Consider the following 11,290-nt stretch of genomic DNA (forward strand, 5'->3'; position numbering starts at 1 on the left):
TACGACCCCCGTCTGGAGGGAAAAAGGCAAGCTTGGCACGGTCCACACGTGGAGCCTCTAGCTGGACGCCGACTGAGCCAAGAAGCACTGCCGCATCACTACGGGGCTTCCATCTTCTCAGCAGCTACGACCCTGGCATCAGACGCTTGGTCATCGTCAAGGTTCTTTCTCAGAGTCGAAATCAAAAGACCTTGGCTCGAGCTTGGATCGAGCTTGGTTGAGGTAATCGGCAATTGGAATCTCACGATGCTGATAATGGTGTTTTGAGAGATGCCGTCCCAGCACAATGCAGTCTTGACAGCACGCAAGATGCCTTGGTGGTGCAGCTTGCATTTTTCTTCCCCTTTTTTCTTTTTTTGGTATGACGTCGCAGTTGCACAAGCCTCCTTCAATTCAACTCGTGGTGATAACGACATCGCTGCCAAGACAAAATACGATCGCCGCTTTCCCATCTTTGGGCACCAACCAAGAGCGTCTCTCAACCCCTCAGGGGTTTGTTTTTGGGGTGGGTGGTGTGCCCCTCGGACCTGAGTCTTGAATCAAGGGTATCATCTCCACATGGGCATTGCTCCAGAACTGACCTGGTTTGAAACATCAATAGAGGTGACAATACGATGGATCTGATGCCGTGAGACTCTGCTAGAACTACAACTGTTGACTTGGTTGAATGAGACAGTTCCTATTGTGTGTCTAGGTCTTGCCAAGATGAAGGCGCCTATTAGCCGCGAATAGAGACAAGCACTGCAAATGGACAAGTTGGATAAAATTGGCAAGCCTTAACCACAGCCGAATGAGACTCTCCAACGCCCGGGGTTTTACACGACCCAAATTCCTCGACCATCAGGAGTGCTTTGGTGGATTCTCTGTCCACTTTTGGGCAATGGACTGTGAATCGCCGCTCAAAGACGCCCGTTCGCCCGCTGAGCCCTTCCACTCTTGCTGACCGCCGACAATGAGAGAGAGGCACGCGAGCCAATTGCAACGCTGGGTGCGCAGAAACTGGCCAAGATTCCAAACACACTCCCTTTTCTGGATGCTGACTGATGCCGATAATCTTCTTCTATCCCTCGCTCCTTCTTCTGATATCAAGACAACGACATCCCGAATCCTGATTGTCGATTGATCATCAGCACAGACCCCCAACCACCCAACAATAATTCCCTGCCCAAGGGTTGTCTCCATCAGACGAGGTCCCAATAAACCAATCTGCCAAGCAGGTCGGTGGCTGTAGCGATCGTAACCTGAACAAGCCTGCTTTTTGATAACGACATCACCTCATCAATCTACTAACCAGTCGATCCCCCATCTTCTGCCGCGACTATCGTCTTTTTCTTTCCCCTGCGAAGACCGACCTTCAGACTTTTCGACCTGGTTTTGCAATTCCCGCCGGTGACCGGAGCCAAGCCCCGTCGTCATCACTCTCGCCAACTCCGGGACCCCTAGACCTCAAAAGTCCCCCAAACCACCACCCTCCACCACCAGCAACAAACAGCACTCTAGATAAGCTTGGGACAAAACTCTCTGAAAGAGCCGGCCTCTTCTCCTTAACCGAAGTTTGACGAGAAACAAGGTGTGACCTGCGCACCCAAAGTCAACATCATTACCCTTTAAAATCCTTGGGATCCGGAAACAGCACAAGATACAGGACAATGGGTCTAAAATCACTACTGAACCTCCGAAAGAGGAACAGCTTGGATGACCAACCCAAAGAACGATACTCACCCCAGCCACAAACACGAGACGCAAGCTACGAAAGGACACTTCAAGGAGAGGAAGGGGTACCCAGTGATGGACAGATCAAGCGAGCAACGAGGCTACGGCGATACTTCGCCTGGAGCGCATCCTTTGGGTATCTGGTGTCTTGGGTGTTCCTGATACTGGTATGTTAACTCGATATCACTAGCCACTCGTGTCACATGTAGCTGACCTGTAATACAGATTCTCATTGGCAACACATCCGACAAGCCCGTGCTTCGCAATGTTTACTTCTACAAGCTCAACCTGGCCGACATCATCCCGGAATCGGTACCAAATGCGCAGTTGATCAACAGTATCGCTCAAAGTATAGGTCTGCATGACTTTTACCAAGTTGGTCTGTGGAACTTTTGCGAGGGATATCAATCTGAGTTAGTCAACCTTTTTTCCCTTCCTATCCACAGACTTGTCATGCTAACACATCACAGAGGGATCACGTACTGCTCCGAGCCCGAAACGCTCTACTGGTTCAACCCGGTCAAGGTCATCATGAGCGAGCTTCTCTCCGGCGCCACCGTCGCAATCCCCACCGCCATCATCACCATCCTGTCGGTCCTGCGCATCACCTCGCAGATCATGTTCGGCTTCTTCCTAACCGCCTGCGTGCTCAACTTCGTCCTCATCTTCGTCTCGCCCATCCTGCCCGTCAAGTCGCGGTGGTGGTCCCTCCCACTCTCCCTTTTCTCGTTCGCCTCCATGATCCTGACCCTGGCCGCCTCGATCATCGGCACTGTCATCAGCTACGCCTTCAAGTACGCGGCCGAAGCGCAGTCGGACCTCAACATCCACGCCGATGTTGGCACGTACATGTTTGTCTTTATGTGGATCGCCACGGGCTTCACCATGTGGAGCTTCGCGGTGCACAGCGGTATGGGATGCTGCTGTGCGAGCAAGCGGGATCTCAAGAGCGGGAGGAGACTGATCAAGCCCGATGGGAGGATCATCCACGCCGGTTAGAGCTCGGAGTGGTTGAGTTCACCCGCAGGGTCGGTTGAGAAGGGGAAGGAAATGGATGGGTTGGGTTTTTGATCTTGACTTTTTACTTGCATGGCGTTGGAGGAGAATTTGAAAGGTCTGCTTTCTTTTTACACGGACGGCATCGTTTCTCAACGCCGATTCCGTCGATTGGTTGAAATACAACAAACAGGTCAGGTCAGATTCTTTAGCTGGCCGACCATGATGGCATTTGCACAGGAGTTCTTGGATATCCCCTATAAACCCGCCCTTTCAGGGAAGAGGGGACATGACATACAAATACAACATAGACAGACTGTTTGGGAATGGTACCTACGCAAAATACATACAACACGAACCTGTATGACACCGCGTGAAACACCACTCAAAGAAAGCATTTTTAGTCAATAGACTTATCGAGTATTACACACATCACTACACTTTTCTACCTTTCTCTTTCACGAAGGGAAAACTCAACTCGCTGATCAATTGTCCATTTCGCTTCTTCGCGTAGTATGGGCCAAGGACTCGCCTTATGGAGGAGGCCTGAACCGGCTAAAGAAGTTGAAATGAACACCAAATTACAAGTGACCGGGTAGGCCCTGTTGCCGAAAGACAAGCGGGAATAATACACGTCCTCGGTATGACGATGGCTCGGGAATGAATGAATGGTCCGACTTTGCCGGCGTCGGACATTGGGGGTCCCAAACTCCAGACGATAGCAATTGAGTGACTGTCTGGCATTCGGAACGGGTGAAAGCTCGAAAAGTCGAGAATGCAACACATTCTTTTTTCTTTTTTTTAGTCGATTTGCAATGTCCGGAGCTGCCATTGAATGATAGATACCTGATTGAGTTCAAAGTCAGAAGCGTTTAATCTCCGGTTCTTTAGTACTCTTCAATTCTCAATAAGCACTATAGTGAACAGCTGGGTAATATGAACCTGATTTTGGATAGTGTATTCCATTCGCGAAACTTCCGTCCAACACTACTACGCCTCCAATCTCTATAAAACTCCTCAACTTCTCTTCAGCATTTCTTGACAATCTCTTTAAAGCTTTGCTATCCCCCCTCTTATCACACGTCCCTTCATTCTTTTTCTCTTCACATTTGTTTCTTTTTTTCTTTTCTACCACAGCACCCTAGATTCCTTTCACAAATCAATATCGTTCTTTCTTTCATATGATTTTACCTCGTAGATGACGTATCCACTTGAGGACGCTAACCGGTCTTGTATTGACTAAATTCCGCGCTACGTACTCAACAATCGCTCTAACGATATGCAGGACAGCCTAGTTTGTAGTGGCTCGCCCGCTAGCAGACGGTCGGGTTTGAGGACCTGGCGAGTAAGTATGGCATCGTCGTAAATGTATATACAATATTTAGATCATTTTTGAAAGGAACATGTTTGGTCACTTAATAGTTACCCTTCTGATGGAAGACGGCACACGCAGTTAGCTTGACAGCTATCGTCGTGACTGCATTCATTTTGTGTGTTGCCACGTAGGATGTAGGGCTTGTCCGGTTCGGCTTGGTGATCTATGGCAACGGTTGGAGATTATGAATTGGTGAGGAGGTGATTGAGAAGCTGGGATATTCCTTAGGAAAGCGTCACAAAGTCAGGTTAAGCAACACGACAGCGAGCAAAGTTATAATCATCAATTCCCGAGGCATAGATTTCATAGCGGTATCTATCCTACTCTGGCCTCTGCAGCAAATTATGCTATTCAACTTATCTGCCAGTTTTCTTCCTCCACGATTTTGAATCCCAGTTCCTCCTTTTTTTTTGTTGAGTTTTCATGATCTTCATAAGTCATACAAAGTTGAGTAGCCAGTTTTGAACTTTCCAAGAACCATCCAGTTCAATTGCCACAAGATTGACAGAAATAAGTAGGCTTTGCTCCTCCGACGAAACCAGGAGAAGTGTCATCATTGACAAAGGTGAAATATTATATCCCGAAGCTGGACTTGAACCACCAACCAGTGGGGCCAAGTACTCCGAGGCTTGACGAATAAAGTTTGGTGTTGGTAAAACACGCAAAATACATCTCAAGAAAAAGTTTTCTTTATCGACTTCACAGGAACACACACACTTGCAAGCAAGCATGCGTGGAGTGAGGGGCCGCAGCATTAACCACAATAGTGGGAAAGCACTTGGGCAGAAGAAAAAGTGTCGAGTAAGCGACAAAATGTAATGATGAATGAGGTCTGTGCCTCGACGCGAACCCGAGGGACCAGCCGGTTGGGCTTGCGCGCAAGGGGACAGAAACCTTGACTTCAACATACTTCAGTCACTTGGAGAGCTGAGTCGCCTGACACTTTTTCTCGCTGCAGTCGCTATTCAACAACTGAAAGTGAGCGTGATCGGACCGTATTTATCTCTCATCGAATTCCGAGCGACGGGATGGCGAACTAGGCGCAAACATCGGAGTGCTGGAATCGAGACTGGGACGTCGATATGTCTTCTTGGTTGACCGGATTGGGAGTATGGGACAGTGGGTGGCAAATTAATGGCACTAACAAGGCCGGGCTGCACACAACACACAAACGTTCCTACTTGAGTTCCCTTCCAAAAGTCGTGGAGGATGGAGTCTTCTTTGAATTCCTCACCCGAGGCAGGGGCGAAGCCACTTAAGCACGGACGACGATGCCGTTGCGGCGAGAGCTGCGCTCAACGTAGTTATCCTCATCCTCAGAGGAGCAGGAGTCCTCATAGCCGCAGCGCGAGCCACCGCAGTCGAGACGGACACGCTCGCCCTTGCGGGTGATGCCGTAGCGCTCGCAGATGCAGCTGGAGCAGTCCGAAGCGGGAGTGGAGTAGCCGGAGAGAGAGGAGCTGGGGCTGGAGCTGTCGGAGCGGTAGCTGACGGAAGAGCCGGTGGAGGAGACGGGGGAGGAGCGCATGTCGAAGTCGGTGATGACGTCCTCATCGTACTCGTCGTAGATGCCGGCAGAGGCGAAGCGGGTGGAGAGCTCGTCGATGTTGTAGTCGGCATCGAGGATGTGACGGGTGGCGTGGGGAGACATGGGCTTGGGAGCCTTGATCTGGGAGATGGAGAGAGGGCGACCCTTGGGGATGTCGACGGAGAGGGACTCGCGCATGGAGGACTTGACGGAGTCGCGGGAGTGGCGAGAAGAGCTCTTGGAGGAGGAAGAAGACTTGGGAACGTCGAGGATGTTCAGAGAGCGGCCGGTGGTGGGCTCAACGGTGAACTCCTCGGAAGGGTTGTGGGAAACGTGGTAGCCATCGATGATGTAGTAGTACCAGTAGCGCTGGCCGGGCTGGACAAGAGCGGGCTGGAAGCGGAAGGTGCCCTTCCACGAGCCAGACTTGGAGGAGGTCTTGTCCTTGGAAAGGGGGAGCTGGCCGGCGTAGTTGTCCCAGGAACCAAGAAGATGGACGGTCTTGACGCCAGAAGAAACACGGAGAGAGAACGAAAGCTGAATGGCGGACATGTTGACTGATTAAGGGGTAATGCTGAAAACGAAACTGAAAACGAATCTTAAGAAGAATGTAAATTGGCGCGTAAGACGGCGAGTCGAGCAAGCAAAAACCAGTTAGTGCTTTATGGGGTATGTGAGTGTGAATTTGGGGGGGATAGCGAGACCAGCAAGCTACCGTGATTTGATTTTTTGGTGTATTAGTGAAAGTGAATTAATCGATAGAGCACAGCTCTACGATGGGGAAGGGGAAAGAAAGGGGGGGAGAGGGGAAAAACACAACTGGCTTTTGGAAGTTTGAGAACTTGCTGAAGAGAAAAAAAAAAAAGAAGAAAGAGAAATGGAAAGAGAGGGAGGAAACTGAACCTTATATCAACATATCACCAAGAGGGGTAACAACGGGTAGTCACCTAAGAATAGGTCCTGGTCCACAACGGCATGCATCGATCAACAAGAGGCCATGGCCGCCTTGCTAGTGACCATGGCTGGTCGGTGATATCCAATGTAGAGTGACGGCAAGAGAGGGGTTGCTACCTATCTGATCAAACCTAAGCCAGTCGGCTCTGTCGGTTCCCTAGTACAAGTGATGGCGCAAGTACCACGCATCTGGCCGCCTCCTACGCGAGGCCAATAACAAGACCGGGGCCCAGGAAGATGCTTCCAGGCAATGTGGGCATCAATCGATATCACGAAGCTGTGAGGTAACTGAACCCAGTGTGTCGAGGGTGTGCCCGTCCATGGCAAGGGAATGGTGCCTGTCACGTTCAACGTCCTTGTCGTTGAACTGGGTCCACCAATGCTACTATACTACTGACCAATGCAACTGCATGATGGGCGGTTAAGCAGCCCGAGGCGAGTGTCCACCCATGGCAGGCAGGCAGGAAGCCAGAACCGGAGAATTTGCTGCGTTGACGGTCCTTGACGGTCCTGCAAGGCGTGTTGACGATTGCACTTTCTAAAAAAGAAGTTGAAAAGAAGGAAGGAGGTGCAGTTTCTCGATGCAGCCAACCAGGCACTTCCTGTCCGCTGTGGGGACTCGAGTGATCACTTAGAGGACTTGGCCAATCTGAGTTTAGCGGATGAGATGGGCGTCTAAATCCCTGCCACAACTGGCCAATGGTCGCTTGTCGTGCGTCGTTTTCGCGCGATCCCCATCAGCTCCCATCACACTTAGACGGCAGCCGCTATCACCACCCACCTCGCTCGATGATGCTTATCCGTTCAGCCATCAATTGGCAGGAGCAGCCATCCCATTGAATCTCATATCTCGATATCGCCAATGCAATCTGTCAGGAATAGGAAGGAACGACCTGGTACAAATCAGCATCGTAGGTACAGAGAGAATGAACAAGGAACGCCCAAGTTGTAGAGGTAGATAGACGAGGGAGGTGGGGTCAGATATATACCTCTACGCAGTACCTTACGATCCTTTCGAACTTGATGATCTTGTTATGGCGAATGAAGCGCGCATTTGCGGTCATCATCGCACTAATGTAGGTCCCTCCATGTGTTTTTTTCTGTGTACCTTACTGCGTTCTGCAGTCTTTTATGCAATGCATGCACGCTCGCAGCACACAGCACGCTGCACCAAGCCATCTAGCATCGTCGATAGGACGACAGTTTTCTCACCTTACTCGGTCCGGCTGGCCGCGTCAATGGGCCATGCTACTCCATAGTATCCATGTCCGCCATGGTCTGTCCGACCTATACTTTTGACCGAGAAGAGGGGGGAAGCCGGGAGATGAGAGAAAAACCTTCGACTCCGCAGCACCACAAGTGGAGGACAAGCTCGTTTGTGTGCTCATGTGTGCCTTCGGGAGATAGGAAAGGAGCTTGTCTGTCCCGTTGTTTTCAGCCTACACGATGCCTCCATCACGTGTATTGACGAGGTCGAACAATCGGGCCTGTCATGATTCTTGCTAGCTACTAATGTTCTACTGCCAACCCAGGATGTCCGGAAAAGACGCAACCAACCGTGATCGAGGAAAAGGTGCGGTGCAAGCGACGCTTTTGCGCCGTTGCAACGTCCTGGCAGCAGAAGATGACCGAGGGATCCAGGCGATGAACAGGTTTCCCTTATCACGATCTCCTATAACCTTTTCCTGATCCCAGCCTCCTCATGCATCAAAGCATCTTGTAACACCTTACTCATCTTCACAGCCGGCATGGCTACTCTCAAAAGTCTTTGGTCATGACGTTGACCGGAGGGTTATTCTCAGGACCTGTTGTGATACCTCGTGGTTGCCTTATCTTATCCAGGTCTCACCGTCTCTCTGACGAGGGAAGGATGACGAAGTCTTTCAAGACAACTGTATCACATGTCTTCCGCTTCTCTCATCATCTTCCATTCCACACGCAAAACATCATGTACTATCAACCTCTCACAAGAATCGCAGAAGGCAGACTGTTATCTTGAACTGAACACCAGAATTTCATTGCAGTTATTACCATGTATCCAAAGAAATTCCTCTCTCTCTCTCTCTCTCTCTCTCTCTCTCTCTCTCTCTCTCTCTCTCTCTCTCTCTCTCTCTTCTCTTCTCTCTTCTCTCTTCTCTTCTCTCTCTCTCTCTCTCTCTCTCTCTCTCTCTCTCTCTCTCTCTCTCTCTCTCTCTCTCTCTCTCTCTCTCTCTCTCGCTTAACAACACAAATCCTCACAACCATAATCACGATTTCAGACCCCCCTTCAAATCCAACCCACATCAACCTACACCAAATACCCGCTAAAAAGCCTCATCTGTAACCAAACGATCAAGCACGCTGGCTGATATCCTAGTCTTCACGCGACCACGTGTGTGCTCCCTTATTTCCCATTGCTGGCATTGCCTGACTTCTGAGGAAAGAACTTGCTGAACCTATTAAAGTTTTCCGGCGTCACTTGAATGGTAATGTTTGGATTATACACATTCAAGTTCTTGATCATGCCGTTGCCGTTGCCGTTGCCATTCTTGCCCTTTACGTCGGCAGTACTACGGCTATCGCCCAATAAATGTCCCAAAGCCTGACTGTCGGTAGACTGGGTTTGCTTATCGGATCCGATTCCGGTCTGTCCGTTGCTGCTAAAGATGGAGAGTTGAGTTTCAGTGGTGTTTGGGTTTTGATTCTGTCCTTTAACACCACTGGGAGGACCGGCTGTGACATTGCAATACCCCTTGGAAGGTTTCTGGCAGGAACACCGTGGCTGTTGAGCACGTTCCTTTGCCCTGGAAGTTGAAGGTAAGGGGAGAGGAGGAGCGCTGAGGGCAAAACCATGAGATTGCTGAGAAGAAAAAGAAGGAGGACCGAAGAGAGAAGACATGGAAGACATGGAGAACGGGTCAGTCACCTGGGATTGACAGGCGGAGGACTGAGCCTCGTCATCATCGTCGTCGTCCTCGTCATCTTCCTCGTCCCACTCCTCAGTGTTGGAGTCATAGCCATTGTCGTAAATGTATCCAAAGCAAGAGTCGCAAGAGGATGTAGGGCAGGAGTCATGGGAGTACGAGTCGCTGTAGCTGCTTTCACGCTGGATGGGTGCTTTGAAGTTCGGAGGCTTGAGGGGAGGGAAAGTGCGTTTCGCTGTCTGCTTCGTCTTGTACATGGTGGTGGGATTGGTAAGTTGTGTTGCGTGAGTTGAATACTTTGGCTGGTGGTTTGGGTCCTTGAATGATGGGAATCTGTAGAGTAACGAGAGAGGAAGAGATGACAGATATAGTTATGGCCATTCTTATATCTATCGCTCCTGACCATCTGAGCCGGGACTGACTTCATCCAGAACCCAAAAGAACACCTTCAAACACGTATATGGAGTGTGTTCATTGTCCTGCATATCTCCGCGAACATCCAGGCAATGATGCTATGCACTTGTCTTTGTTTCAATAGTTATGCAGATGATGAAGTATTTTCTGAGTGATTTATGTGAGCAGAAAGGGATATCTCAGTCAGTTTACCTTTCAGTTGATGATATATCGTAAAATTCGCATGTAGTTATGTTTCACCCACACTGCTGCTAGACGGAACAGCAAGATAAAGGCTTTGTGCGAAACATAAACGAACACCATAAAGAAAGGGGGATATTGCGATAGAAGTCATCAGCCTCAGTTTCAATGAGCTACATCACCTCCATGCTGGATTAACTCTGGAACGGAACTGCTGGCACGTTGCGGTTTTGGATTGTATCTCACCAGGCAAGTGTCTAAGTACTTTCCTTATGTCGAACGAAGGATTGACCGATGTGAGCGGGTGGTGAAGCAAACCCTTTTAACTGTCTCTTTTCTGGCTGGCTACCTATGTTTCGGTGTTTGGGTACCTATATTACATAGCATTGGGCCTACCTTGAAGCATTTCAGATGATATAGGTAGGCAGTTGGCTTTTGACTGCCAAGTACGTACGATACTTAGGTGACTGGGTAAACACAAGATCGCACGAGGCAAGAAATGGAATATCAACTAGATTTGGAGGCAGATTAGAAGGCACAGCAAGATTATCTGGCACCAAATGTGATAAACTCTGAAATTCCAAGTGCAGCGTACATACTTGATGATGCGGGCGGCATTACTGTGCTTCCAGACGGCCCAGCTGGTCACATCGACATTGACACTAAGCCCGACGAGCCCTCGAATATCTTCTGTCGGCCAGTAGACCAACAGAGCTACTCTACAAACACACCAAGTATTATACACCATCGACTTTACAACCTCTCCGCCAAAATCCCAACAGATCCAATTGTTCCGTCCACATCAAGCTGTCCAACCTTCCAGAAAGACATCTGACATCTTTGGGTGATTTTTGCAAGTCCATTTTTTTTCTGCGCATCATGATCGGCCCTATTCTTTACCGAGTAAAGCATAGCCATCAAGATCGCAAGGCAGTGGCGCCGTGTTAGCCGTCCCTCCAAATCAGGGCCCAAAGAAACAGGAATCGAACCCGCCCAGCTCATACACAGCGGCACACCTCATTCTCAAAACACGCCTGGCGTGCTCCGAGAGAAACGTCGACGACGGAACCTCCAGTCGTCATCAGACCCAGGCGCCATCCGCAAAAACTTCAAAAAAGAATGACACCCCGGCCCCGGGCCAAGACACTTGGACACCGGATGTCGTCACGCCTACAGCATCGGCGGCTGACTCGTAAGCCAGCCGCCGATGCTGTAGACCTGATAACT

The 11,290-nt window shown here is 49.9% G+C and overlaps 4 protein-coding genes across 4 annotated transcripts; 2 read left to right on the top strand and 2 right to left on the bottom strand.

Annotated features, from left to right (window-relative positions):
- Positions 1-1,649: 1,649 nt before the first annotated feature.
- On the top strand, positions 1,650-2,712 carry NEUTE1DRAFT_144545 (uncharacterized protein; the record flags this gene model as incomplete). Its single annotated transcript, XM_009850101.1, has 3 exons — positions 1,650-1,880; positions 1,939-2,126; positions 2,184-2,712. The coding sequence occupies 3 exons, from the start codon at positions 1,650-1,652 to the stop codon at positions 2,710-2,712; spliced, it is 948 nt and encodes a 315-aa protein (XP_009848403.1).
- A 128-nt stretch (positions 2,713-2,840) lies between these two features.
- NEUTE1DRAFT_116068 (uncharacterized protein) lies at positions 2,841-3,147 on the top strand (the record flags this gene model as incomplete). The annotated part of the gene is made up of 1 exon (XM_009850102.1): positions 2,841-3,147. The coding sequence occupies one exon, from the start codon at positions 2,932-2,934 to the stop codon at positions 3,118-3,120; it is 189 nt and encodes a 62-aa protein (XP_009848404.1).
- Positions 3,148-4,349: 1,202 nt separating this feature from the next.
- Positions 4,350-6,465, bottom strand: NEUTE1DRAFT_116069 (uncharacterized protein; the record flags this gene model as incomplete). The annotated part of the gene is made up of 1 exon (XM_009850103.1): positions 4,350-6,465. The coding sequence occupies one exon, from the start codon at positions 6,162-6,164 to the stop codon at positions 5,340-5,342; it is 825 nt and encodes a 274-aa protein (XP_009848405.1).
- A 2,484-nt stretch (positions 6,466-8,949) lies between these two features.
- On the bottom strand, positions 8,950-9,856 carry NEUTE1DRAFT_120322 (uncharacterized protein; the record flags this gene model as incomplete). Its single annotated transcript, XM_009850104.1, has 1 exon — positions 8,950-9,856. The coding sequence occupies one exon, from the start codon at positions 9,724-9,726 to the stop codon at positions 8,950-8,952; it is 777 nt and encodes a 258-aa protein (XP_009848406.1).
- Positions 9,857-11,290: the final 1,434 nt, after the last annotated feature.

This window comes from Neurospora tetrasperma (assembly GCF_000213175.1).
Source record: "Neurospora tetrasperma FGSC 2508 unplaced genomic scaffold NEUTE1scaffold_1, whole genome shotgun sequence".
Taxonomy (NCBI): Eukaryota; Fungi; Ascomycota; class Sordariomycetes; order Sordariales; family Sordariaceae; genus Neurospora; species Neurospora tetrasperma.